Source organism: Polistes canadensis, unplaced genomic scaffold, assembly GCF_001313835.1.
Source record: "Polistes canadensis isolate GaletaPanama2010 unplaced genomic scaffold, ASM131383v1 scaffold_17, whole genome shotgun sequence".
NCBI classification, from domain to species: Eukaryota; Metazoa; Arthropoda; class Insecta; order Hymenoptera; family Vespidae; genus Polistes; species Polistes canadensis.
The window spans coordinates 860,628-883,970 of record NW_014569564.1 but is presented as its reverse complement, the minus strand read 5'-3'; the positions used below and the strand labels follow the sequence as shown (position 1 = coordinate 883,970).

The 23,343-nt window shown below is 30.9% G+C and overlaps 6 protein-coding genes across 7 annotated transcripts in view; all 6 read left to right on the top strand.

The window, feature by feature from the left end:
- The window catches only part of LOC106793677 (zinc finger protein 850-like), a 47,553-nt gene that overhangs the window by 4,366 nt on the left and 19,844 nt on the right, over positions 1-23,343 (top strand). The window lies entirely within an intron of this gene.
- LOC106793698 (zinc finger protein OZF-like) lies at positions 332-23,158 on the top strand. The gene is made up of 3 exons (XM_014760840.1): positions 332-1,011; positions 20,895-21,065; positions 21,268-23,158. Exons 2-3 carry the CDS (start codon positions 20,896-20,898, stop codon positions 22,421-22,423), a joined length of 1,326 nt encoding a protein of 441 aa, XP_014616326.1. The 5' UTR covers positions 332-1,011; position 20,895; the 3' UTR covers positions 22,424-23,158.
- Positions 4,076-7,638, top strand: LOC106793700 (zinc finger protein 239-like). The gene is made up of 3 exons (XM_014760843.1): positions 4,076-4,760; positions 5,230-5,577; positions 5,675-7,638. Exon 3 carries the CDS (start codon positions 5,742-5,744, stop codon positions 6,831-6,833), a length of 1,092 nt encoding a protein of 363 aa, XP_014616329.1. The 5' UTR covers positions 4,076-4,760; positions 5,230-5,577; positions 5,675-5,741; the 3' UTR covers positions 6,834-7,638.
- On the top strand, positions 9,181-12,299 carry LOC106793701 (zinc finger protein OZF-like). 2 transcript variants are annotated; one of them, XM_014760845.1, is made up of 2 exons: positions 9,181-9,199; positions 10,065-12,299. In XM_014760845.1, exon 2 carries the CDS (start codon positions 10,096-10,098, stop codon positions 11,104-11,106), a length of 1,011 nt encoding a protein of 336 aa, XP_014616331.1. In that variant the 5' UTR covers positions 9,181-9,199; positions 10,065-10,095; the 3' UTR covers positions 11,107-12,299. The 2 variants fall into 2 exon arrangements, with proteins under 2 accessions (XP_014616331.1, XP_014616330.1); XM_014760844.1 differs by lacking the exon at positions 9,181-9,199 and adding an exon at positions 9,208-9,292.
- On the top strand, positions 13,710-16,077 carry LOC106793699 (zinc finger protein 664-like). The gene is made up of 2 exons (XM_014760841.1): positions 13,710-13,793; positions 14,389-16,077. The coding sequence occupies exon 2, from the start codon at positions 14,432-14,434 to the stop codon at positions 15,677-15,679; it is 1,248 nt and encodes a 415-aa protein (XP_014616327.1). The 5' UTR covers positions 13,710-13,793; positions 14,389-14,431; the 3' UTR covers positions 15,680-16,077.
- Positions 18,373-20,598, top strand: LOC106793702 (zinc finger protein 525-like). The gene is made up of 2 exons (XM_014760846.1): positions 18,373-19,349; positions 20,555-20,598. The coding sequence occupies exons 1-2, from the start codon at positions 18,458-18,460 to the stop codon at positions 20,560-20,562; spliced, it is 900 nt and encodes a 299-aa protein (XP_014616332.1). The 5' UTR covers positions 18,373-18,457; the 3' UTR covers positions 20,563-20,598.

Here is a 23,343-nt window from a genome sequence, read left to right as displayed (position 1 = left end):
AATCATAGATATAATTCTGTTATGTCATGATGTTTTAATATACACCTGGTAACTAAACCTGGTAATCATTGATAGCAGAACAATATGCAGAATAATTGCAAAATTATGTTTTCTTCTACATAGAAAATTGGAGTACAATATAATTATGTTTTCCAAAAAGGAAATGATTTTAAGCATAAAACCAAGGTAACAATACTAGCCTGTTAAGATACAAACACGTAACCAATACAAATGTATTGAAAGTACTACTACAATATTTGGGCTTGAGTCTCATCAAGCATTTATGAAATTAATTAAGAAAATGCGTTAACTTACTTCCAATTTTATTATTGTATTTATATTGCATATTTTGATTTTATTTTCTTTATCGATACAAATTTGTTATCTTTGAATACCCATTTATTCAATTCTATACTATATATATATTTTTAAATCATCCCATTAAACATATTCCATTAATTTCTTCAATTTTTCTACATATTGATCGTTAACTTATTTACCAACGCGACTGTATATACATATATATCGTTATTCTCGTGCTTTCGAATGCCTCCGCTTTTACAATTATAGTCAAAGATCACATTGATTCGTTAATTGCGCTCTATATTTTAAGTGCGATCACTTGATATACGACGACGATTCTTTGAATATACATGGAGACATGTCATTCGTAGAGAGATATACATGTCTCCTTACATACGATACATATATAACATAATACGTTTCCGTTAAATTCTATTTTATTGAATATGAAGAAATTAAATATGATAAAAGTGCATCGTAATCTGCAAACCAAAAATAACCAAAACATACGAAAGAAAAAATAAGAATGGAACGTATCCCTTGATATAAACATACGTTCAATCGACGAGAATTTCGAAGGAAGTCGCACGCGACACTAAAATTGCTCGAAATGCAGGAAGATAGACGAGAAGAGGAAACAAGCTAGTGTATACGTCACTCTAAACAAAATATAAACTAGGATTCTACGTGGAGAAACTCTTATTTCAGGCGAGTATCTCTTTAATTTATATTGTTAATCTACAAGGTGATTAGTGTTTATTAGTTCAATTGTTTCTTTTTTGTTTATTTATATTATTATGTGCTTAACGAATAATCGTATGCATATATTTGTTTTATATATTTCTATTTGTATCTCCAAGAAGGTGATCGATCGTGACGTCTCTATTTTGACGTTAGATCTTTTATTTTGTTCATCATCTTGACGTTGAGATATCAACCAATTCGTGGACTTTATCCGATTGCAATATACAATACGAGTACGCTCATTTTGTTAAATTTTGCTCAATTCATTTAAAAAAAAAAGAATCTTACGAGCATCCGATTTATTTTAATTTATGTTAATCTTTCGTACACACGTGGCTTGCATTTTGCGCCATACATTGATCTATAATATTTTTATATTTCTCGCGTTTTCGCGCTTTCGCGCCGCATTTCATTTGGCAGCGATAGCAGCGTTCGGGTTTCAACGTACTTTTCCGCTTTTCGAAATTAGCGAAGAACAAACGCGTTTTTCGACGACAATTTGGTTTGTAATTATTTACGAACTTAAATTCGTCTCGTCGGTTTTTTACCGGTGTAATTTTTTTCCACACCCTTCCGACAAATATAAGAGCTAACTTGACAATTGTATTATGTAATCCGTCATTGAAGCGTTAAGACGTACCATTTTTACGTTTTACGTATTCAATCGTGAGGTTGTAGTGAAAAAAAGAATATAAGTGTTCGAATAAGAAAAATTGATATGCAGTCTATTTTAAGAATTACCAGTCGAAGATTACACAAGAAATGTCATACCAAAGGTGAGACTTTGCTCTTTTTTTTCAATTATTTGATATTTAACATATTTTTATATATAATCTATCTCTTTCAAGGATCGAAGAATACCACCAATGGGCAATATTTTAAAATTTCGCTTTTAATATCGGATTATGCTACAATTCTTATTTATATTTATTCTTTATTATTCTCTTTTATTTTTCTCTCTATTTACTTCTCATTCTTTTCTCTACATATATACTATCTTTCTCCCCTCGCAGTTTTCCCTTGCAGTTTCCCCTTGCAGAATATAATAATTCGAGCTCTAATCATAAGTCAATAACGGGCAAAGATAAACTAGACAGTGACTTTTCCAACTTCGCACATGTGTTCTCGTTTTTCACATGTCTTATATATTTTTTTTCTTTTTTTAAATAATTCAATAACACTTACGCACTTTGCACTATAATCACTTTGCAAAAATAATACACTTACATTGATACACATACACGTGGATGAAACTGAAAAAACACGTATTCAAGCATCAACTCTTTTTTTCACACACTCTCTGTCTCTCCTCTCTCTCTTTCTCTTTCTCTCTCTTTCTTTCTATTTCTTTCTATCTATCTCTGGCTCACTGTTTGTTGCAAGATGAAAGCAAGCAAAGAACACGAAGAATCAAATGTGAAACAAAAAGCATACCATCTGCGTGTTAATTGAAGGTTATTTCTCTTTGCCGCAATATCTTTGGCTTTTGTCGATTTCAGGGATGGAGGAGGAGGAGGAGGGGGTGGCGAAACTTTCGGAGGATTATCAGGGATGCTACGACAAATACTTTCACCGTCGCCTTCACCCGAGACGGGAGAGGCCGGTATGACGGCGATCGGTTGTAATTTTCTCCAGACAAATTCGATCTTTTCGAATCAATCGTCGATGATGCCATTGACTTTATCCTCAGCGACTTTACAAACGATACCATCTCATCTCTCAATGATCTATCCGGATCAAGGTGGTCTTCTGATGGATCAGTCGCAGCTCATCCTCCCGGAGTCCTATCCCTGTCCTACCTGTGGTCTTGAGTTTCGTAGTACTCTGAAATTAAATTATCACGTGAAAACGAGTCACCCGAGGCGGCCGGAGTACGAGCAACAAAATGTCGAAATTACGGCGAGGTACTCGTGCTCCGTTTGCCCGAGGAGTTTCTTCGTTCTTGCGCACCTAAGGATGCACGAGACGACACACGAACTCGCGCCGCATTCCTCATCGGTGCTAGGTGCACCTACGTCGAACGTGCCTACTTCTCGTGGCACGAACTCTACTACCGGATTGATGTCCGGTATGTCCGTCGTCGTACCTGCTGGTGCTGCTACAGGCAATGTCGAGAAAACTTTTGGCTGTGATCGATGTCAAGCGAGTTTTCGATACCGTACACTCTTGGAACGTCACCGAAGGATGCACGAACTCGGACAGGAGAAACCCTACTCTTGTCCAAGATGTCTTATGCGTTTTGAGACGCGTAATCTTTACAATCATCATGCTAAAACTCACAAACCTAGCATCGATGTCAACGACAGACTCGCAATAGACAGCAATGCAGTCTCTCTAACAGATCCTAATCTTACGGTTACTGGAACTAACCCTTCCATTGTCAGTTATCCTCCATCTTCAACGGTGGCTGCTGCTAATGTCAACAAATCGTTGACAACAGTCTCTTATCCTTGTGACTCTTGTTCAAAACAATTTACCACCATTGAATCCCTCACCAGTCACAAGGCTGTACACAGGTCCAGGCCATTAGTCTGCGATGTTTGTGGCAAGGGTTTTACTCATCGCAAATATTATGTCGTTCATCAACGTATTCACACTGGTGAGAGGCCTTACTTATGCGCCATGTGTGGTAAATCATTTACTCAAGCATCTACCCTCACGGTTCATCGTCGTTATCACACTGGAGAACGACCATACACTTGTACACTTTGTGGGAAGGGATTCGTTACTAGAACTATTATGCTTAATCATATGAAGAAACATTGAAAAGGATATTTTATCTAAACAATTGTTTCTCGTGATAGCTTAAATGAAGATTTTTTTGGTTATATATTTATGTGTATGTACATATACACACATATAAAATTGGAAAAACAAGGAAGTTTAAGGTAAGATAAATAGGTAGAATGATTATTTTGAACATTTTTTTTTATTAATTGAATATTCGAAGTACCTGGAATTATTATTAATATTATTTTTTTTTCTTATTTGTCTTTTGTATATAACGATGTTAATTTTATAAGGAGTTTTGAAGACTCTAACAGGTTGTGTTAGTGTAATGCAATATCGTCAAAAAATGAGATAATTATTTGATACTTAGCTTCTAGTGTCTAATATGATCTCTGTGATATCGTTTGAAATGCCTCTATCATATTATTAAACAATCAAATGAGAGAAATTTTTATCGTTGAACGTAAAGAGGCATATAATAAAATACATGTTTAGATAGAAATACAAAAATAACTAAACAGGAATATTAATGGATAATGCAGAGTAGTATACGTTTAGGTAATTATCTCGTTCGAGTTTGTTAATTACTCGCGAGAATTGTGTTTTGTACCTGTATAGGATATATTGAGATTTCATTTGAAGTTTAACGTGCCTAAGACATGTGCCTAATTTTTCTTAATTATCTTATTAAAACATCATGTGGATTAAAACTAATGAATATATAAGAAAGTGACACGTACGTTTTGTGTACGTAACTTTTGAGATTACGGGAATTAATGAGAAATTTATGAAGTTAAATGCAATTTAACTTGAAATGTGCAGTATATATATATATATACGAATTTAAGACGACGTTCTTAGGTTTAAACTGCGTAGTATCACAATAGTCGAACAAAAAATAAACTTTCGACAAAATTAGGTGCTTTTCATGACTGCAAGCGGGCCAAATTTTGCCGCTATAATACACTAAGTGTTTATAAAACGTAAGTATAAAAATGTTTATACATTTGTACCTAATTAATTGATAGTATTAGTAACTGCAAGAAAAAATTTAATATAATTATATATACGTATAATCGGTGGTGAATAATCGTTAAAAACTATTTTCATCACCTATCGATGTACCTTTTATGTCGGATTAAAGTTATTGTAAATGTTACATCATAAATATATATTCACGAATAAGTATTATTATTTATTTTAAATTTAAGCTCGTAATATACAAAAAAAATTATAAATTTTTAAAATATAAAAAAAAAGTAAAGTATTCTACTGTTAAATAGCACGCCGGTAAAGTCACTTGCAATTATCGACGTATGGTAATCACTCGTATCTTTATATAGAGTATGTCTACTATTTCTAAGGAATGAGTAGAAATCATCTTATTTCTTCGGTTATCGTATATTATGTAGTTTTATATATAATTTAATAATATTAACAAATATTTTTCAGTTTTTCGTGGTAATAGATGGCTAAGCAGATCTAAACTATTCTTTACGATGAATGAATAAATAAATACTCAAGAGATAATACAAGAGGTACAATTTCTTTTCCTCGATTTATAAATAAGTACTACTCCAAATCCTTACGACATACACAAGTTTTAAATGCGAGAAGAGAGACACAGGTATGCGCTAAGAGAAAGGAGAGAGAGAGCGAGAGAGAGGGAGAGAGAGAGAGAGAGCTACATTAATTAAACACAAAATATGGTATAAGATTATCAAAGTACTTTTTATTGTCCAACGATGAAAACGATTTCGTGTATACGGTAATCATCCTTGTAAATATCCTGCTTAAGATGTAAGAATCCTTTTAAAGAAGAAAAAAGTCAAAAGTACGAAAGATTGACAGAATTAGAGCATTGATTGATTCCTATTTGTGTCTCTCTTCTTTCCAGATATTTTGACTCAAAGATCACGATACATCATCAGCCTCAGGAACAACAGCAATGTGGTATCAACGAAATGAAAAACGTCTTTAGCGTTGAAAGCAGCAACACGTTGATGAATGATCCATTGGATGTAGCAAAGATGGAAAATGCCGAAGCAATGATGCCTGAGGAAACGATACTTCGATGCACTTTCTGTGGTGACGTATTCGTCAACGAACACGCTTTAGTTTTACATCTACAAAGTCACGAACAGGTACCGGATGAATCGTTTGTTTGCGAGCACTGTGGTTGCAATTATCCAACGTCATTAGCACTGGTAGAACATCAGGAGGAACACGCGACACCGGAAAAAAACTACAGTTGCGAATTTTGCGATTATGTCACTATACATCGACACAGTCTCGTTATTCATAAAAAACGTCACAATCCTGAATTAAGGTTTCAATGCGAGATCTGTGGTCTTGATTTCACGACACGTAATAGCTATCAAGATCACCAACTGTTGCATTCTCGCGAAAAACCATTTCAATGCGAGATTTGTAATGCAACGTTTCGTTATTGTCAGGGTCTTAGACTGCATGCTAAACTTCATCAGCCTGATTACATTCCACCTCAGAAGAAACATCATTGCGAATTGTGTAATAAGCGTTTCTCTAGAAAACAAGTATTATTAGTACATATGAAGACACATGGAAACGTTGGACCGTCCAATGAATATGTCTGTCCTATCTGTGGTAAGGCTGTCTCCAGTAAAACTTATTTGACGGTACACTTGCGTAAACATACCGGCGAGAAACCACACGTTTGTGATTTTTGTGGGAAAGGTTTTATATCGCAAAACTATTTAAGTGTTCATCGACGTACCCATACGGGCGAACGACGTCATAAGTGTACACATTGTGAGAAAAAATTCACACAACGTACCTCTTTGGTTGTACACTTGCGTGGACATACCGGGGACAGGCCGTATCCTTGCACTTATTGTCACAAGTCTTTTGCTTCTAAGACCATGCTGAATTCTCATTTGAAGACTCACGCTAAACAAAATGCACGGCAACAACAAGAACAGCAAAGAAGAGAATTGCAACAGCAACAATATCAACAACAGCTTCAACAACATGAACAACAATCTCTTGATACTGTGACGATTTTGTTGCCGAGTTAAAATAATACTAAACGATTGGCTCGAAATGTTGTTTCATTTAAATAATTAGGAATTTTTTCATTGTTTAAATTTGTTTTTATTTTTATGTTATGTTTCTTCACATCGTTATACGTCAAAGACGTAAATTTGTTAAATTTTCACTTTAGGGACCACGTGAAAGTACAATGTTAATACTGACACTAAATTTAAATTTAAATTGTAATATTATCTATTATTTATTATATTTTATTTTAAATTATTTAAAAAAAAACAACAATTTTACGTGCTCTATGAGAATTTGTGAAAAAAAGGATAAGTAATAATCTAAGTGATGATTATCCAAGTTATTATCTTTTGTTTTATTGAAGATTATTTATTGTATTTCTTATTGCTATTAAAAAAATTATTTTGACAGATGTTATTAACTTGGCCTATTCCAAGTGTTGAGCCGTCCATATTGTCTTTAATTTTTATGCATACACTATTTATCTTTAATACTCAATTTTGCTTCTAGTTATTGTAGTAGACTTAGAATCATGCATACTCGTATTTCGTTCCTATTTCTATAGCGATAATCAATTAATTTAATGCCACTTTGTTTATTCGAGCGTTAATAGAAGTTTCTATCGAATACATTTTTCTTTTGAATGATTAAAAATTATAGTGCCTTACTATCGAGATATTCTCGATTATGTCATATATTTCTAATATTGTATTTTACAGTGCACGTATACATTTGTTCATAATTATCAACAATAATAATAAACATAATAATTATAAATTACACGGAAATTTCCAAGTGGCAGAAAAAAAAACAAGTAGAACAAAAAATGTCTTTACAAATAAATTTATATTTATTCATACATATATTTTGTTATACTATGGTGTACTTTAATGTAAGGAAAATCTTAAATAAAGTCACATCCGTATTCTTTTCTATTAAATAAATAGTTATATTTTAAAAAGAAAGTTTATTTTTTATGAATTATGATTTGATATAATACTTTCGATAATTGAATGTAGCACTTAGTTTATGATATTTATAACAATCATACGATCCATATTCTTATAGTCTCTCTAAGAAATGGAAATACTTTTAGAGAAGGCTTTTAAGATTCATCGTTGACCGAAGGTTATTCAATCACGTCGAAGTAAGTAATAATACAAATTGAATATACACTGCGTGATATAATTTTTAAGTAAATAATTACCTTGTTTGAAATAAGTAAGAAATTTTTATTTTCTCCTTTTTTTTGTTTTTTAGATAGGCATCCACATATCGTGATATTTTAAGACAAAAAAAATAAATAAAAATAACATTTAAGACAACACACTTAAGTCAAATCAATGACGATTCGTAATCACTCTCAATCGATTTTCTCGTCTTTTCAGATATACAAGTATTGCTACGACAGTACGAACGAGATCATCGCATCAACAACTGAACACAAGAAATGATAAATCTTCGATCATTGTCCATCAAGAAAATACTACTGACTTTAATTTCACATACCAGTGTGAGTCCTGTAATGAGGAATTTAATACTGAAGCAAATTTGTTAGTGCATCGAACCGAAAAATCAATTCTTAGAACAAGAGAAGCTTTGCGTATGGCTGAAAAGAAGTATGAGTGTGATACTTGTGGTGAAAAATTTGTCAAAAAATTGTTGTTAATCAAGCATCGGCGTACACATTGCAAGGATATTATTGAACGAAAGAAACAAAATAATCAAGAAAAGGTAACAAAATTGAAATCGAAGCCACGACTGATAACTGAACCAAGTGTTGGGCCGATTGAATGTAACATATGTCATAAGGTATTCAAAAAAAAAAAGTATTTGAATGTCCACAAAACTCTTCATGGTGCTCCACACATTTGTCACGTGTGTGGGGCCAAGCTTACCTCCGAGTATTACCTAAAAATTCATATCAGACGTCACAACAAGGAGTTCACTGAGTTTTGTAAGATTTGTAATAAGGGATTTTATCTGAAAGCAACATTAAAAACTCACATGAGCGTGCACACTGATGACAAGCCATGCACTTGTGAAATTTGCCATAAGTCATTCGGCAATCGAGTTTATTTAAGGAGTCACATGAAAATTCATAGTCAGCCTGGTACCAGGAAGAAATACAAGTGTGATATTTGTGGATTCGAGACTTTCTATAGTTATTGCTATAAGGAGCATCTTTGGACACATACAGGCGAGAGTCAAATTGCTTGTGAAGTTTGTGGAAAATTGATAAGAAGGCAATACATGAAGACTCATATCAGAATACACACAGGCGAGAAGCCTGAGATTTGTGAGTTTTGTGGAAAAGCATTTAGTTCGAGAAAGTATTTAATCAAGCATAGACGTACTCATACTGGTGAAAGACCATACAAGTGTAAGATTTGTGAGAAGAGATTTACACAACGTGGTACTTTGAGTGCACATCTCCGTAGACACGACGGCACCAAATGATTTAATAGTCGATCTTGTAATTAGAACTCAAACAATCATCTTACAATATTTAAACAAAAAATATTTCATTTATACACGTTTATATTTATACTTTGAAGTAAAGTAATATATATTTTTTCTGCATGGACTTAATTAACAATATTGACTAACAATCATTCATAAACTATAAACATTTTTATTTATTAGAATAATTGTTAAATTAAATCGTATACTTTTTGATTTTATGGAAGGGAAATCAAACATATTTTTCTATGATCTATTTAAAGAAAAAAAATTTTATCTTTTGTTTTTGTAAATCGTATTCGAAAGACCTTGTAAATAGTTCAATCATATTGATAACATTTTAAAATAAATTATAAGTATTATTTATAATCCATAAATGGTTTCGTATTACTATTTCACTTAAATAATACGCCACTGTAAAGGACGGAATGCTAAGAAACAAATTCTAATAACGTTTTTAAAAGATTGGTGTATACATTGTTTTATATTTTTTAGTTTTTCATTTTAATCCACAAGAAGACATGTGTCAACTCTTTAAAAAAATTTCAGTTTAAAGTAGAAGTTTATTTGTTTGATGTTGACCATCAAGAGAAGTGATGTTTGTTCATTAACACATCAAAAAGAAACATCTATTATTTCTAGATGCCCACTTTGAAAATCTAATTTTTATTGGAAGAAAACGAACAACAGGAAGAAAAGATTTTGACCAAGAACATATAGATTTTTCTCTCTCTTTTTTTTTTTTTAAATTCTTCACATATGTTGATGTATGTTATTTATTGCAGGTGCGATGGGACAAAACATGATGGATATACAATGGAATTATCTAAACACGAAAATAAAGAAATTACAATGAACGATTCTTTGCAATATTCAAAGAAAACAAGAAAAATATATTGCAAGCCGGAACTAGAAAAAAGTAATGTACGTCATCATAGTAAATGTTTACCAAACCGAAAATATTCAACTATTTATCAATGTGATATTTGTAATAAGAAATTCCGAAAGAAGCTTCAACTTGATAAGCACAAACATGAACATGAAAATGAATCTGAGGACATTACGGACTACGATAATCGTTGCGAAGAATGTGATAGGGTATTTCTTAATGAAAAGAAGTTACATAAACATATGATCAAGGTTCATCAACAAGAAAAGCCATATCAGTGTGCTCTCTGTGGTAAATGTTTCAAAACCGAAGAATTCTTGAAGACACATTTAAAACAACACAGCAAACGTTTTACTTGTGACGTCTGTGGTATCTCAAAAGTATCTGGATACGATTTGCGTTTGCACAAAAAGAAGCACAATCAGGAATATGTGACTTATTGTAAAATTTGTGGTAAAGGATTTTACACAAATCAGACACTAGAGAGACATTTATTAACGCATACTGGTGAGAAACCATTTGTTTGTAAAATTTGTAATACTTGTTATGCAAGTTCAGCTTATTTAAATATGCATGTCAAGTCTCATGGTCAACGTGAGACACATAAGTGTAATATCTGCAATTTTGAAAGTCACTGGAAGGCTGCTTTGAAGGTACATCTGAAGATACACAATGGTGAAAATCAAATAACTTGTGAAATATGTGGAAAATCTGTATCGAGTAAAACTTATTTGCAAATTCATATGCGAATACATTCAGGTGAAAAGCCACACGTTTGTGAAGTATGTGGAAAAGCGTTTAGTGTTAAGAAATATCTCGTTGTGCATTTGAGAACGCACACAGGTGAAAAACCATATGAATGTAAAGTCTGTCAGAAGAGGTTTACCCAACAAGGATCATTGAGTTCTCACATGAAGTCGCACAATGACAGCAAGTAATTAAACCAAAGAATCTATGTTGAATTAGTAGTATTTTCTAATAAAAGATTCTGCACGCGAATGTTATGTAAATTGTAAATGTAAAATGTAGCATATAAAAACGATAAACGAGAGAAAGAATTTCTCTTACCGTGCATATTATATCATTTATATTCAATTTATTACAACTAATTAAATTCGTATATTGAAAGGCGCTTATTAATATTTATTTTTATTATTATTTTATCTTTTTGACAAAATTGATTTACTAGCTTAACTTCAAATTTAGATTTATAATGAAATTTGATTATTTTATTAATTATATAGTGCCTTATATATATAAAAATTTGGTTAATTGTATCATTAATTTTTTCATTGAAACAGAAAATATATTTATTAGCTCGTGTTCTTTATAAAAAAAATATTCATTTCACATTTTTATAGTAAAGTATTTGATTAAATCATAGATTGATGTAAAACATTAGGATTATGTTGGAAAGATCATAAATTAAATATATATTATGCATTTGAAATAGATATTATGAGTCATAAATGTGCGTTTTTCTTGCGTCACTCTATTTTTTTTAATTTTATCTAGACTCATTTCGATAATGAATGATTTAAATAATGGCCTTTACAGAAACAATTTTTCAGCATATTTGATATTGTTTGATGCATATTGTTTTTTTTTTATACAAGTGCATTATATTAGATCTATAATTATAATATTAGATAATTACTCTTATGGTGCTTTTCCTACGAATAACAAAAATTCTAATTGTATAGATTAATCTATTTAATGATATATTTTGTAATCAATCAATAAAAATCATAAGCGAATCATCAAAAAAGAAAATATATATAAACACCAATACGTTCTTTTGATTTTATAACCCGTTATCTCATTATTTCGATTTCGTTATAATCAGGTAAGTTCTTATTGTAAATATTTCAATTAGATAAAACATGTGAATTTATTAATAATTGTATTTTCAGATTTAAACTGTGTAATAAAAGGAAGCTAACTCGTGAGATTCGATATGACTCCAAAATGAAAGTTCCAGATACTAAAAGTAAAACGAGTATCGACTGATGTAACTGATTAAACTGTTCATTTAATCTAAATAAAAAGTTTTATATTGTAACTTTTGATGAAGTTAATAGTTCTAAGGAAACTATTGTATCAAAATGCTGACAACACAGCGAGTCTGGTAGAATAAAAAAAAGAAGAAAGAAGATGTATATATATAGATTTACAGTACAGTATTGATTAAAACATAAGAAAAAAAAGTTATGTTCCCTAATAACATCCCTAAAAATCGTATATGTCCTTAACAATTATTCCAATGTTGTATTTGACCATCCAGAACTATAAACGATCCAGAGATAAAGAAAGAAAAGTTATCATTACGTTTAACGACTGACCCACGCAACTTTTATTTTCATTCCAGATGTAAAAGCTTATTGGGAAAAAACGAAGATGTCGAAGAAACAACTAAAGATACGTTACTGATAGAATCCATCATAAAGGAAGAAATCACTTTAGAGGAAAACGATTGGATGATAAAAAAGGACACATCAATGCAAAAAATTAATGAAGAAGAAGAAGAAGAAAAAGATGATGAAGATGTTGATGAAGATGATGAAAATGATAATGATAATGATAATGATAATGATAATGATAATGATAATGATAATGATAATGATAATGAAGAAGAAGAAGAAATGAGGAAGGAAAATGTCGAAGATCGTACAGTTACTTTGTTAAAAGACTCAGAAAAACATTATTATCAGTGTAACAAATGTACTAAACGTTTCAAATTGAAGAATCTCTTCGAAGGACATTTAGTTGCACACAGTGATGCAAGACCATATCAGTGTGATGTTTGTGGCAAATCTTTTAAGAGAACTAACACTTTAGCTGTACATAAAAGAATACACACACGAGAAAGGAATTACGTTTGTGACGTTTGTGGTCGAGCTTTCGTTCAGGCTTCACAATTGGCGACACATCAAAGACGACACTTTGAAAAATATACTAGATACTGTGAAATATGTAATAAAGGCTTCTTCACGAATGCTGAGTTACATGGTCATATGAACGTAAGGCATGGTGCCAAGGAACACGTGTGTCATTCTTGTGGAAAATCGTTTCCTAATAATCATACATTAGTACGACATACGAAGGTACACGATCCTAATTTCAAGCCTATGAAACATCAGTGCGAATTTTGTGGCAAGATATTCGCTTATAAGAATTCTTTGGTTGTACATGTGAAATCACATACTGGCGAAAACAAATACGATTGTCATCTTTGTGGAAAATCAGTTTCCTCTAAAGGTTCACTTCAAGATCATCTTCGACTTCACGGTGGCGAGAAATCACTCGTTTGTGATGTTTGTGGCAAAGCTTTTCACAAGAGGACTACTCTCGTTGTTCACAAGAGAACTCATACCGGAGAAAAGCCATATTCGTGTGATACATGTGGCAAATCTTTTACTCAACATTCCACTTTGGTCATTCACAAGAGATATCATACTGGACAAAGACCTTATCAGTGCACTCTTTGCAACAAATCTTTCGTCTCTAGAGCACTCTTGAATGCTCATAACAAAATACATGTGGTCAATGTTATGATTGTTCAACCTAAATAAACTTCTAATTTTTACTAAGTGCTACTGAGAAAGTGTAAATCATCATCGAAAAGGTGATTCGTATCTTCTACTATATCTATGGATCTCGAGCGATTCCTTTTTTCTTTTTGTCTAAACAGCGTTTCGCATTACAATATTATTCTTTTTTTTTTATCACCAACTTAACTCTGTCTGATTACATAAGAAAAAAAAAATCACAAATATATTTGTATCTTTTGTAATCCTTTTAAAATTAGAGAGAATAAATATCTTATAATACGAGGTGTTGTTAAAAGAAAAGAAAGAAAAAAGTTTTGAATTAAAAAAATCTGTTGTAAACAAAATTTTGTAACATAATATGACGTGATATTTATATTTTCTTAAAAACATTTTGAATCGATATCGAAGAATTTCAATCGATATTCATCATCAAAGTCCTGTAATATTGCGACCGTAAAATAAACCTAGTATGGATTTATAATCGCAGTTAAAATAGATAGTTACATTTTACTTATATTGAATTGTGTCAAATAATGTTCAGGAGGCATGATTTCTTGCAATTTGTCGGATGCCAGAATCACTAAGAAAGAAACAAACAAACACATACAGATCATCAGATAATAGGAGATATGAGATACTGATGTGGCCATTTGAATTTTCACATTTCAGGTACCACAACCGGCTACCGCCCTTTTCTGAAGACTATTACTCGATGTTAATGTTAACGAAACTCGACCTGGTAAAGAAGGATGTGGAGCCCGAGAGAGCAACCGTAGCAAAGCGTCCGAAAGAAGATGCGAGCGAAGAAGCAGGAAAGAATTTAACAGTTACTGCTGACAGTGATCATGGACAACAGAAGGTGATAAAACAGGAAGTAGATTTAGATGATGAAGAGGAGAATCTTTCTTTTACATATAATTGCAAAGTATGCGGCGTATTTTTTGCCAATCAAACTCTTTTGGACAATCATGAGATCGAGCACAAGGGTAAACGTAAAAGTACTTGTGCTCAGTGCGGCCGAGTATTTCAAACTTTTGTTAATCTACGAAAACACATGAAAAAGCACAACGGTCGTAAAGTGAAAAAAGAGAAACCAGAATCGGAGTTACTCTGTAAAACCTGTAACAAGGTTTTCCGGCACAAGAGCAATTACCGAAAACATTTGTTACGGCATACCGTTGGTGATCTGACTTGCAAGCACTGTCCAAAAAAATTCCGTCTCTTTCGCGATCTTACTAGGCACGAGAAGACTCATTTTTATCCAAGTTACATGTGCAAGCAATGCGACTATGAGACTACGGTATTAGCTGCTCTCAGCATTCATATGTTACGGCACACAGATAAGGCTGATCTACCGTTTAAGTGTAACGAATGCGACAAACATTTCCGTAAGGCTATTGATCTGCAGGAACACTATAATATTCATTCTGGTGACAAGCCGTTTGACTGTCAAATCTGTGGAACAGCCTTTTTCTTAAGAAGACAACTCTCAGCACATTGCCGTCGAATGCATCCAGACATGAAGGCCAACAAGGTGACGACCAGTACTGCTTGTGATATATGCGGTCGCGTTCTTGCTACCAAGAGATCATTATTTCGCCATAAAGAGAGTCACAATCCAACCAAACTCTATCTCTGTGATTATTGCGGCAAAAGTCTTAGCAGTGCTGAACATTTGAAGAAACATCGACGAATTCATACCGGCGAAAAACCTTACGTATGTGACATATGTGGAAAGGGATTCACCGATTCGGAAAATCTTAGGATGCACAGGCGCGTTCATACAGGCGAAAAACCATACCAATGCGATCAGTGTCCTAAGGCTTTCTCACAAAGATCGACTCTAACTATACACAGACGCGGACATACCGGGGAGAGACCTTACGTCTGTCAGATTTGTAATCGTGGTTTTTCCTGTCAGGGTAATCTCACGGCACACCAGAAGTCCACCTGCGTTTAAAAAAGAAACAATATTCGATCAACAGTGACATTTTTGGTTCGATTCTGTTGTTTATTTGGCAGGCATGTATGTGAGTATGTTTGTGTAAGATTGCGCATATGTATGCACGTATATGTTCGCTAAACAAAATTTAATTTAACAAAATCGATCAAATTCATTTTCGCTAACAAATTTGATAGTTTAGTTATTGATTTGTATATTAATTCGTACCTGTATTCATTTTCTTAAGTTTCTTTGCTTTTTCAATGTATGTTTCAAATATTTGCCATTACTTTGTAAGACTGTGTTCCATGGCTTTCTTCATACATTACACTGTATTACTCTCTTTTTGTATATTTGTTACATCTAACAATTATACTTTTTTTTTGTATTCTTTGTAGAGAACATTTTTTTATAATAAAGAGACGAGCGACAACAATATTTGTAAATTATTTAGATATACAATTATTATTATTATTATTATTATTACTATTGTTATTATGATTACATGCTTATATCACAGAATGCTTTCATTATGAAAATAATTTATCTTCTTGAGTCTTCCTGAAGAGTAATTCATCGATTATTGTATATATCAGAAATTAAAGAAATTCCAAATGGGAAAAATAAAGTGTAAAGGATGAATGGAAGAAAGGAAGGAATAATACATATTCTTTGAGAGAAAGAGGAATTGTGTTAATTTTGAACTATTATGTAAAATTAAAATCTCTTTAAAATTAGTAAAGAATTAAAAAGAATATTTCAACATGCCTTCAATGACACAACGAAGAGAGTTAAACAGGGTGCACTTGATTTTCATTATGTATTAAAAATTTATTATTATTATATTACTATTATTATAATAATTATTATTATTTAGAATACGTAAAAAATAAATAAAAATTTCGTTCATGCTAGTGATCAGTCGAATGTATGTTAAGAGTGATGTATGTATGCTTTTAGAATGGTTAATAACTCAAAGCAGTCACAAGATTTTATACTATTATATAAATTCGCATAGTGTATGATAAAAGGAGTGAATAAGGAATGGCACTAAAGTATTGTATAAGTGAGTAAAAGTATTCATAAATTGACATATTTGAATGTATGTACAGAAGTTTAGATTTAATAGTTACATAGTTACGATGATGATGTAAGGTATATCAGTTTATCAATATAAATAATAATGCAAAGTTAAATAAGCCCTTTTTTGCGCTGAAGTAAAGGAAAAACTAATTTACGTTGTACTTAATATTATTTTGCCAAGAAAAGAAGAAAACTGCAAAGTTTTAATTTGAAATACTTTGTATGATTAACACACATACACACACACAAGTAATTAAGACAATTTTGTTAAAGATCCATCATTGTTTGGTCAATTAGAAATTTTCAATTTTTTCCCCTAGCTTTGTATAAAGTAAGTTATGTAAAGTAAACAAATAAAACTATATATATATAGATTTAGAAAGAGAGAGAGAGAGAGAGAGAGAGAGAGAGAGAGAGAGAGAGAGAGAAAAGGAGAAAAGAAGAAAAAAGATTATTAAATAAATTATGAAAATCTTCTCAGGCCAAACCCAGATTTATTAAAAAAAAAGGTTGGTAGATCCTAGGAAAAATTCCTAATAAGAGTAAGCTTCTCATTATTTCTACATATTATTACGATTGTATTATCTTTTCTATTTCCTTTTTTTATTTACTAAATTAATTGGATGTTTCAGATAATTGATATTTATTGAGGACTAATAAGAAGAAATATCGAGAAGAATATGTAATCACATAGTATTACTGTAAAGAAAATAAGAAATAAAATTGAGTACTAAAAGGAATATATAATATTTTTCATTTTTCGTGATGTAATCTGAAATGAGATGACAGAAAAAACGAATGAAAATAAAACTTCTAGCAATGCAATGTTAAAGCATATTTGATTTTATAACTTATAAATTATTAAAAGAAATTCGAAATATATTATTAAATGAAATTATAGATGGACAATGAAATTTTCAACATCCAAGGAAGTATTCAGGCAAGAATAATTTGAATAGAAGTAAAAGTACATTAAATATTTTTTTGTTGACAAAATCGATTGATTTTATTGTGAAATGGTTTAAAATATTTTTCTATTCATTATAAATCTATTAGAGGAAGAGAGAGAGAGAGAGAGAGAAAGGATACCATTTTTCTTTATTAATTAATATGTATTAATTTTATTTTTTTTATTTTTTTTCAAAATTTTTCTAAAGTTTTTAGAATAATAAATAGTAAAATAGGTAGAATTTGAAACAAAAATGATATTCTTCGTTACAAAATATATTAATTTTCTTTTTTCAGATACTCACATATAAGAAAGAAAGATTGGACGTAAAGGCTAAATAAAATTAATTGTACCCGTGTACATATACGAAATTTTGATTTCTTTTTTAATATTTGCATGTTAAGACTTATTTTTTTTCCCTCTAATTTGGTGATTTTTATTCTATTAACTGTGTGTATACTTGTTTCAGAGAAAAATATATCAGGAAGCAGAGAAAAAGAAGAGACGTTGAAAGAGAAAAAACATCAAAAGAAGAAGAAGAAGAAGAAGAAGAAGAAGAAACAATGGATATTAAGAAAAAGAAGGAAGAGGAAGATATGAAAGATTTGAAAGATTTGAAAGATGAGGATGAGAAGGAAGAAGAAGAACAAGAAGAAGAAGAAGAGGAAAGAGAGCATCAGGAAAGTACATTTGTGATTTTCCAATTTGTTAATGCCGGTGAATCGATTTCAGAAACAAATACATTGATAAGAAAGAGGACAACAATGGATTCTTCAGTACAAATTTGCAAAGAGAATGTCGAAGTTGATTTATTGGATAAAATACGGAATGTTTGTCCATTCTGTGATAAACAATTTAGTAATGAACAGAATGTTGAACGGCACGTAATGGTAGTCCATCAAAAACAATACAAGTGTGACATGTGCAAGAGATCTTACAATACACAGACTGCTCTTAATGTGCACAAGGTGATACATAGACCAGATTATTTCTTCGAGTGTATGGAATGTCATGTGAAGTATAAAAGCGAGGGTGGTTTGAAACGGCATAATATACGTGCTCATGACAGGAATAATCCAGTTTTTGTTTGCGAACAATGTGGTAGAAGTTATAAGTTAAAGATAGATTTAACGAATCATATAAAGAAAGCTCATCCATTTGAGTTACAAATTTGTCGGTATTGTGGTAAGGAGGTAAGAGATGTTAAGGGACACGAATATATTCATCAAAGGAAGGCTCATAAGAAGCTCTACAATTTTCCTTGTCATCTCTGTCCTCAAAAATTTTGTCATAGAAGTCGATTGGATAGACATTTGTTGCAACACGAAAATGGATTCAAGTGTACAGATTGTAGTGAAAGTTTTATTGGAAGTAGAGAGTTGAAAAGTCATAAACGTTTTAAACACAGTAGACCAAGTAGTTCTACTTGTATTTTTTGTCAAAAAGTGTTTACATGCGTTAGCAATTTTCACCAACACGTTCTAACTCATGCTGGAATCCGACCATATAAGTGTGACATCTGTGAAGAAGATTTTACGCAACGATCCAGCCTTCTAAGACATCGTAGAAATCATCCAGGACCACTTCCACCGCTGGTCTTACCCAGTCCACAAATTGCTGAACTTGCCAGAAGTTATATGCAGAAATTTCAAAACGGTCAGATAAACAAAACATCTCATTGAACGTGCATACACGTTTACGAGTCTCTCTCCATAGAAACGTGCTTCGATTTGAATAATTTATTTTTTAAAGAGAAATATATATATATTTTTGAATCTACTTTTATTTAAAATTTTAATCTATACAGAATAATATTCCTTGTATTTGTGTGTCTGTATACTACACAATGAATCAATTAATAGTGACAGAAAAAAAGAAGAGATTTCGTCTTTTTTCAAGTCTGTAGATATTTAAATTTTATATAACAAAGAATTTATTAATAAGAAAACTTCTTTTTTGTTGATCCATACAAATACGTTTAAAGTTAGTCAATTTTTATTTTATCCTTTAAATTAAAAATTCGTTCAAAATGAATTATGAAGAAATATTCCTTGATAACTTATTATATTTTAAATGTAACCAAAACTTGTGAAAAAAAATAGATTGATGAAATCAAAATCATTTTTAAATGGTCTAATTAACAATTAATAAGTTTAAATATATCAAACAATTTAATTAATTTTTGCATAAGGATTATTCGAAGTGTAATATTTTTCCTTTTTTCACCACAAGTGCTTAAATGAAGATGTACAGTATGAAACTCATGTTAGTTATCATGTATGATTATAGTTAGGGTTACAATTTTACAATTTATAGTTGGATATATATATATGTATGTGTTACGGTCAATGTACATAATTTGAGCATTGTATAGAATGTCCACTAAGATTTGGCAATATATATTTTGAGCATATTTTTCGTACCTTGCCCGGCCAACCTCTAGAATACCTAGAGGGTTTTGGTCAATTTAGAATGTATGCTTCAGTTGGTTATGTTAAGGGGGAGGGAGAAGTATTTTTAAGTTCGTGTAACTGAAATAAACTATGGAAATTTAAAAATTTGTTCACAATGTTCTTAACATAGCCAACCTAAGCATATATCCTAGATTGCCTTTGAGTATTCTATACAATACCTGGATTTTCTACATTGACCGTAACATATATAAATATTTCATAAAAGTATTCAGACTTTTTGAAAAAAACATACATGTGATTATAGATATGCATAAAAATAAAATATAAGAATGAACAGTTATAAAATGTTATTTTGTGTATGTATTATATGAACTCTATTTGTGTTATATATTGTTAAATGATATGTATTATAAAATAAAATTAAATGTGTATATATTTATATTATAGATTGCTGATAATACATATATGACAAAAACATGGTGATTTTCTTGCAAGTATTACATTTCTATATGAATAATAAACATTTTAAGTGTAAGTTTTCTTATTACTACTGTGAAATTATAATGAGTATTATAAATGTATATGTATATATTAGTATATATATATAGTATATATATACTATATATATGTATATGTTATATTATATATATACACTTATATATAAGTGTAAGAAGTATCATAATTTATAAAAAAAAATTGCAGATAGTTGTGAGTCCATTGACCGCATGATTTAAAAATGAAAATAAAATTGTGATCATTCGATTCTAATTACGTTTCATTGTTTTAGGATGACCAATAACAACGATCCTTTATACATCCAACCACGTGTAACGATGACGGTGGGTAATGAGCCATTCTACATAGCATCTACTCAGAATGGAGCACAGAATATCAGTGATGATAATACAGTAGAACTTCCTAATGCATCGTCAAGTAATATTGCAGCTCAATCCGAAAGGTAGGATGATTGAAGTATAAGAAATTTCATTTTTTTCTTCTAAAGAAATAAAAAGTGAAAACTGAGATTTTTGTTAATTGTCACATGCTAGATATGATATTAATTTTTTGTAAAAGAAATCAACACATATATGACGATAAATCAGATGAATTAATCTTTAGAATAATCACTGATTGGAAAATTGGCTTTGAAATGTTTTTAGGTGTAACTCACTCAACTCACTCGGTCCATCTTTTCTCACAGTGAAATTGGGAGATGACTACTTTCGCATTCCAAAATCTTTAAGCGTTTTTATGATGAAGGAACCAAACCCAAACGAAAATGATTCTATAAAGAAAAGTGTAGTGAAAGAAAAGAACAGTGATAGTTCTATACAAACGAGAAGTAAACAAAAACGTATTAAAGAAAATATTGATATTACGGATGATTTGGACGATACTCCTCTTGATTTTAGAAAAATGTGCGAAGAAAAGAATTTGAAAACAAAGTCTGATAGATTGGTTAGATTAAAAAAAAAGCCATACTCCTGTGAGATTTGTCACTTTACTTTCGATCGCAAGAGCAAACTCACCAGTCATATGTTCAAACACAGCAATTCGAGGCCTCATAAGTGCCGAATTTGTTCGAAAGGATTTAAAACTGGTGCTTATTTATCAAGACACATGGAAATACACGACGAACCGGCACAATTACATGCATGCACATTGTGTGATTTCAAAGCGAGAACAAAGCCATATCTTAAAATTCATTATATTCGTAAACACACGGAGGATTACAATTACAGTTGCGAACAGTGTGGAAAAATGTTTAAAGTTCAATCAGACTATACTACGCATATGAAGGATCATGATACTGAATCTTGCGTTTGTGATATCTGTGGATCTTCATATCCAAGCAAAAGCTCTCTCTACTTTCATAAACATTACAAACATAAGACCAAAATCAAGGAATTCGAGTGTTCTACTTGTAGAAAGAAATTTAAAAGTCAAAAGAATCTTGATAATCATGCAGAGTTACATAAGATGAAATATGTTTGTGAACAATGCGGAATGGAATTTAAATTTAAATATGGCCTAACAAAACACTTGAGAACACATTCTGGTGAAAAATCTTATCTCTGCGCGATTTGTGGGAAAACATTTGGTTGTTTGAGTTCCCAAAAAATTCATCTGCTCAAACACGTTGGTGAACGTCCCTACGTTTGTGATATTTGTGGTCAAAGTTTCACACAGAGATCTCCAATGATGTTGCATAGAAGAAAACATCCTGGTGTGCATCCACCACCACCTCCAATCAAAATCACTAATCTATTGCACGGTGTACAAGACAAGATCATCATAAACACGAATGTAAAATAAGATTTGTAATATCTTTTTCTCAACGAGATAAACGCACAAAGAAAGTTCATTATGTATGTAAATTAAGCTTAATGTCTTTAAAAATTATTATGATCTATTTATTAGCATCGTTTATTAACTGAAAATTACACAAAAAGAAAAAACTTGCTTAGAAAAAAAACTAAGATGCAGATAAGTAATTCGTAATTTCAAAGTTTAAGATTTTTTTTACTTAATTCTTTTTTTCATTAAATCGTCACAAATTTATTTAAACCTACGCTCTAAAACTATAATATTTTCTAATGACTTGTGAATTTTTAATTCATGACTTTTTATATTTTGCTACATATACATAAAATGTAAATTTATTTTCTCTAGCGTATAAAGAAAAAAAGGATCAGTAAAATATGTTTTAAAAAAATATATTTCTCTGGGATGATGCAATGTACAGCATAGAATTTATGTGATATGTATTTGAATTAAATGTATGTGTTTTTGATAAATGAAAATAATATTTACTGTTATCGCAAAAATAATTGTATTGTCGAATATCTTTACGATTTTTTATGTTTGTATTTATTATTTTTTATTATATACAAACAGTGGAATATTATATCTTCTTACGTGAATAAGTCGATAAAAAAATAAGATTTTTAAAAAAGATATCATTTGCGATATTTGCTCGTACCCTGCCATCGATGATCATTTTATTGTAAATACATTGGTCTATATATAAAATATAATTTTGTAAATACTCTATATCCTATAACTATTCGCTATTATTATTTAGAAAAATTATAAAATATAATAGGAAATCTTTATAATATTTTATGTTCAAAATAATGAAATTGATTATTATGATTTTTACAATTTTTACAGTGCACTTGAATACACTTACTTTTAATATAACAATAAAATTTACAAAATAGATTTATTACAGC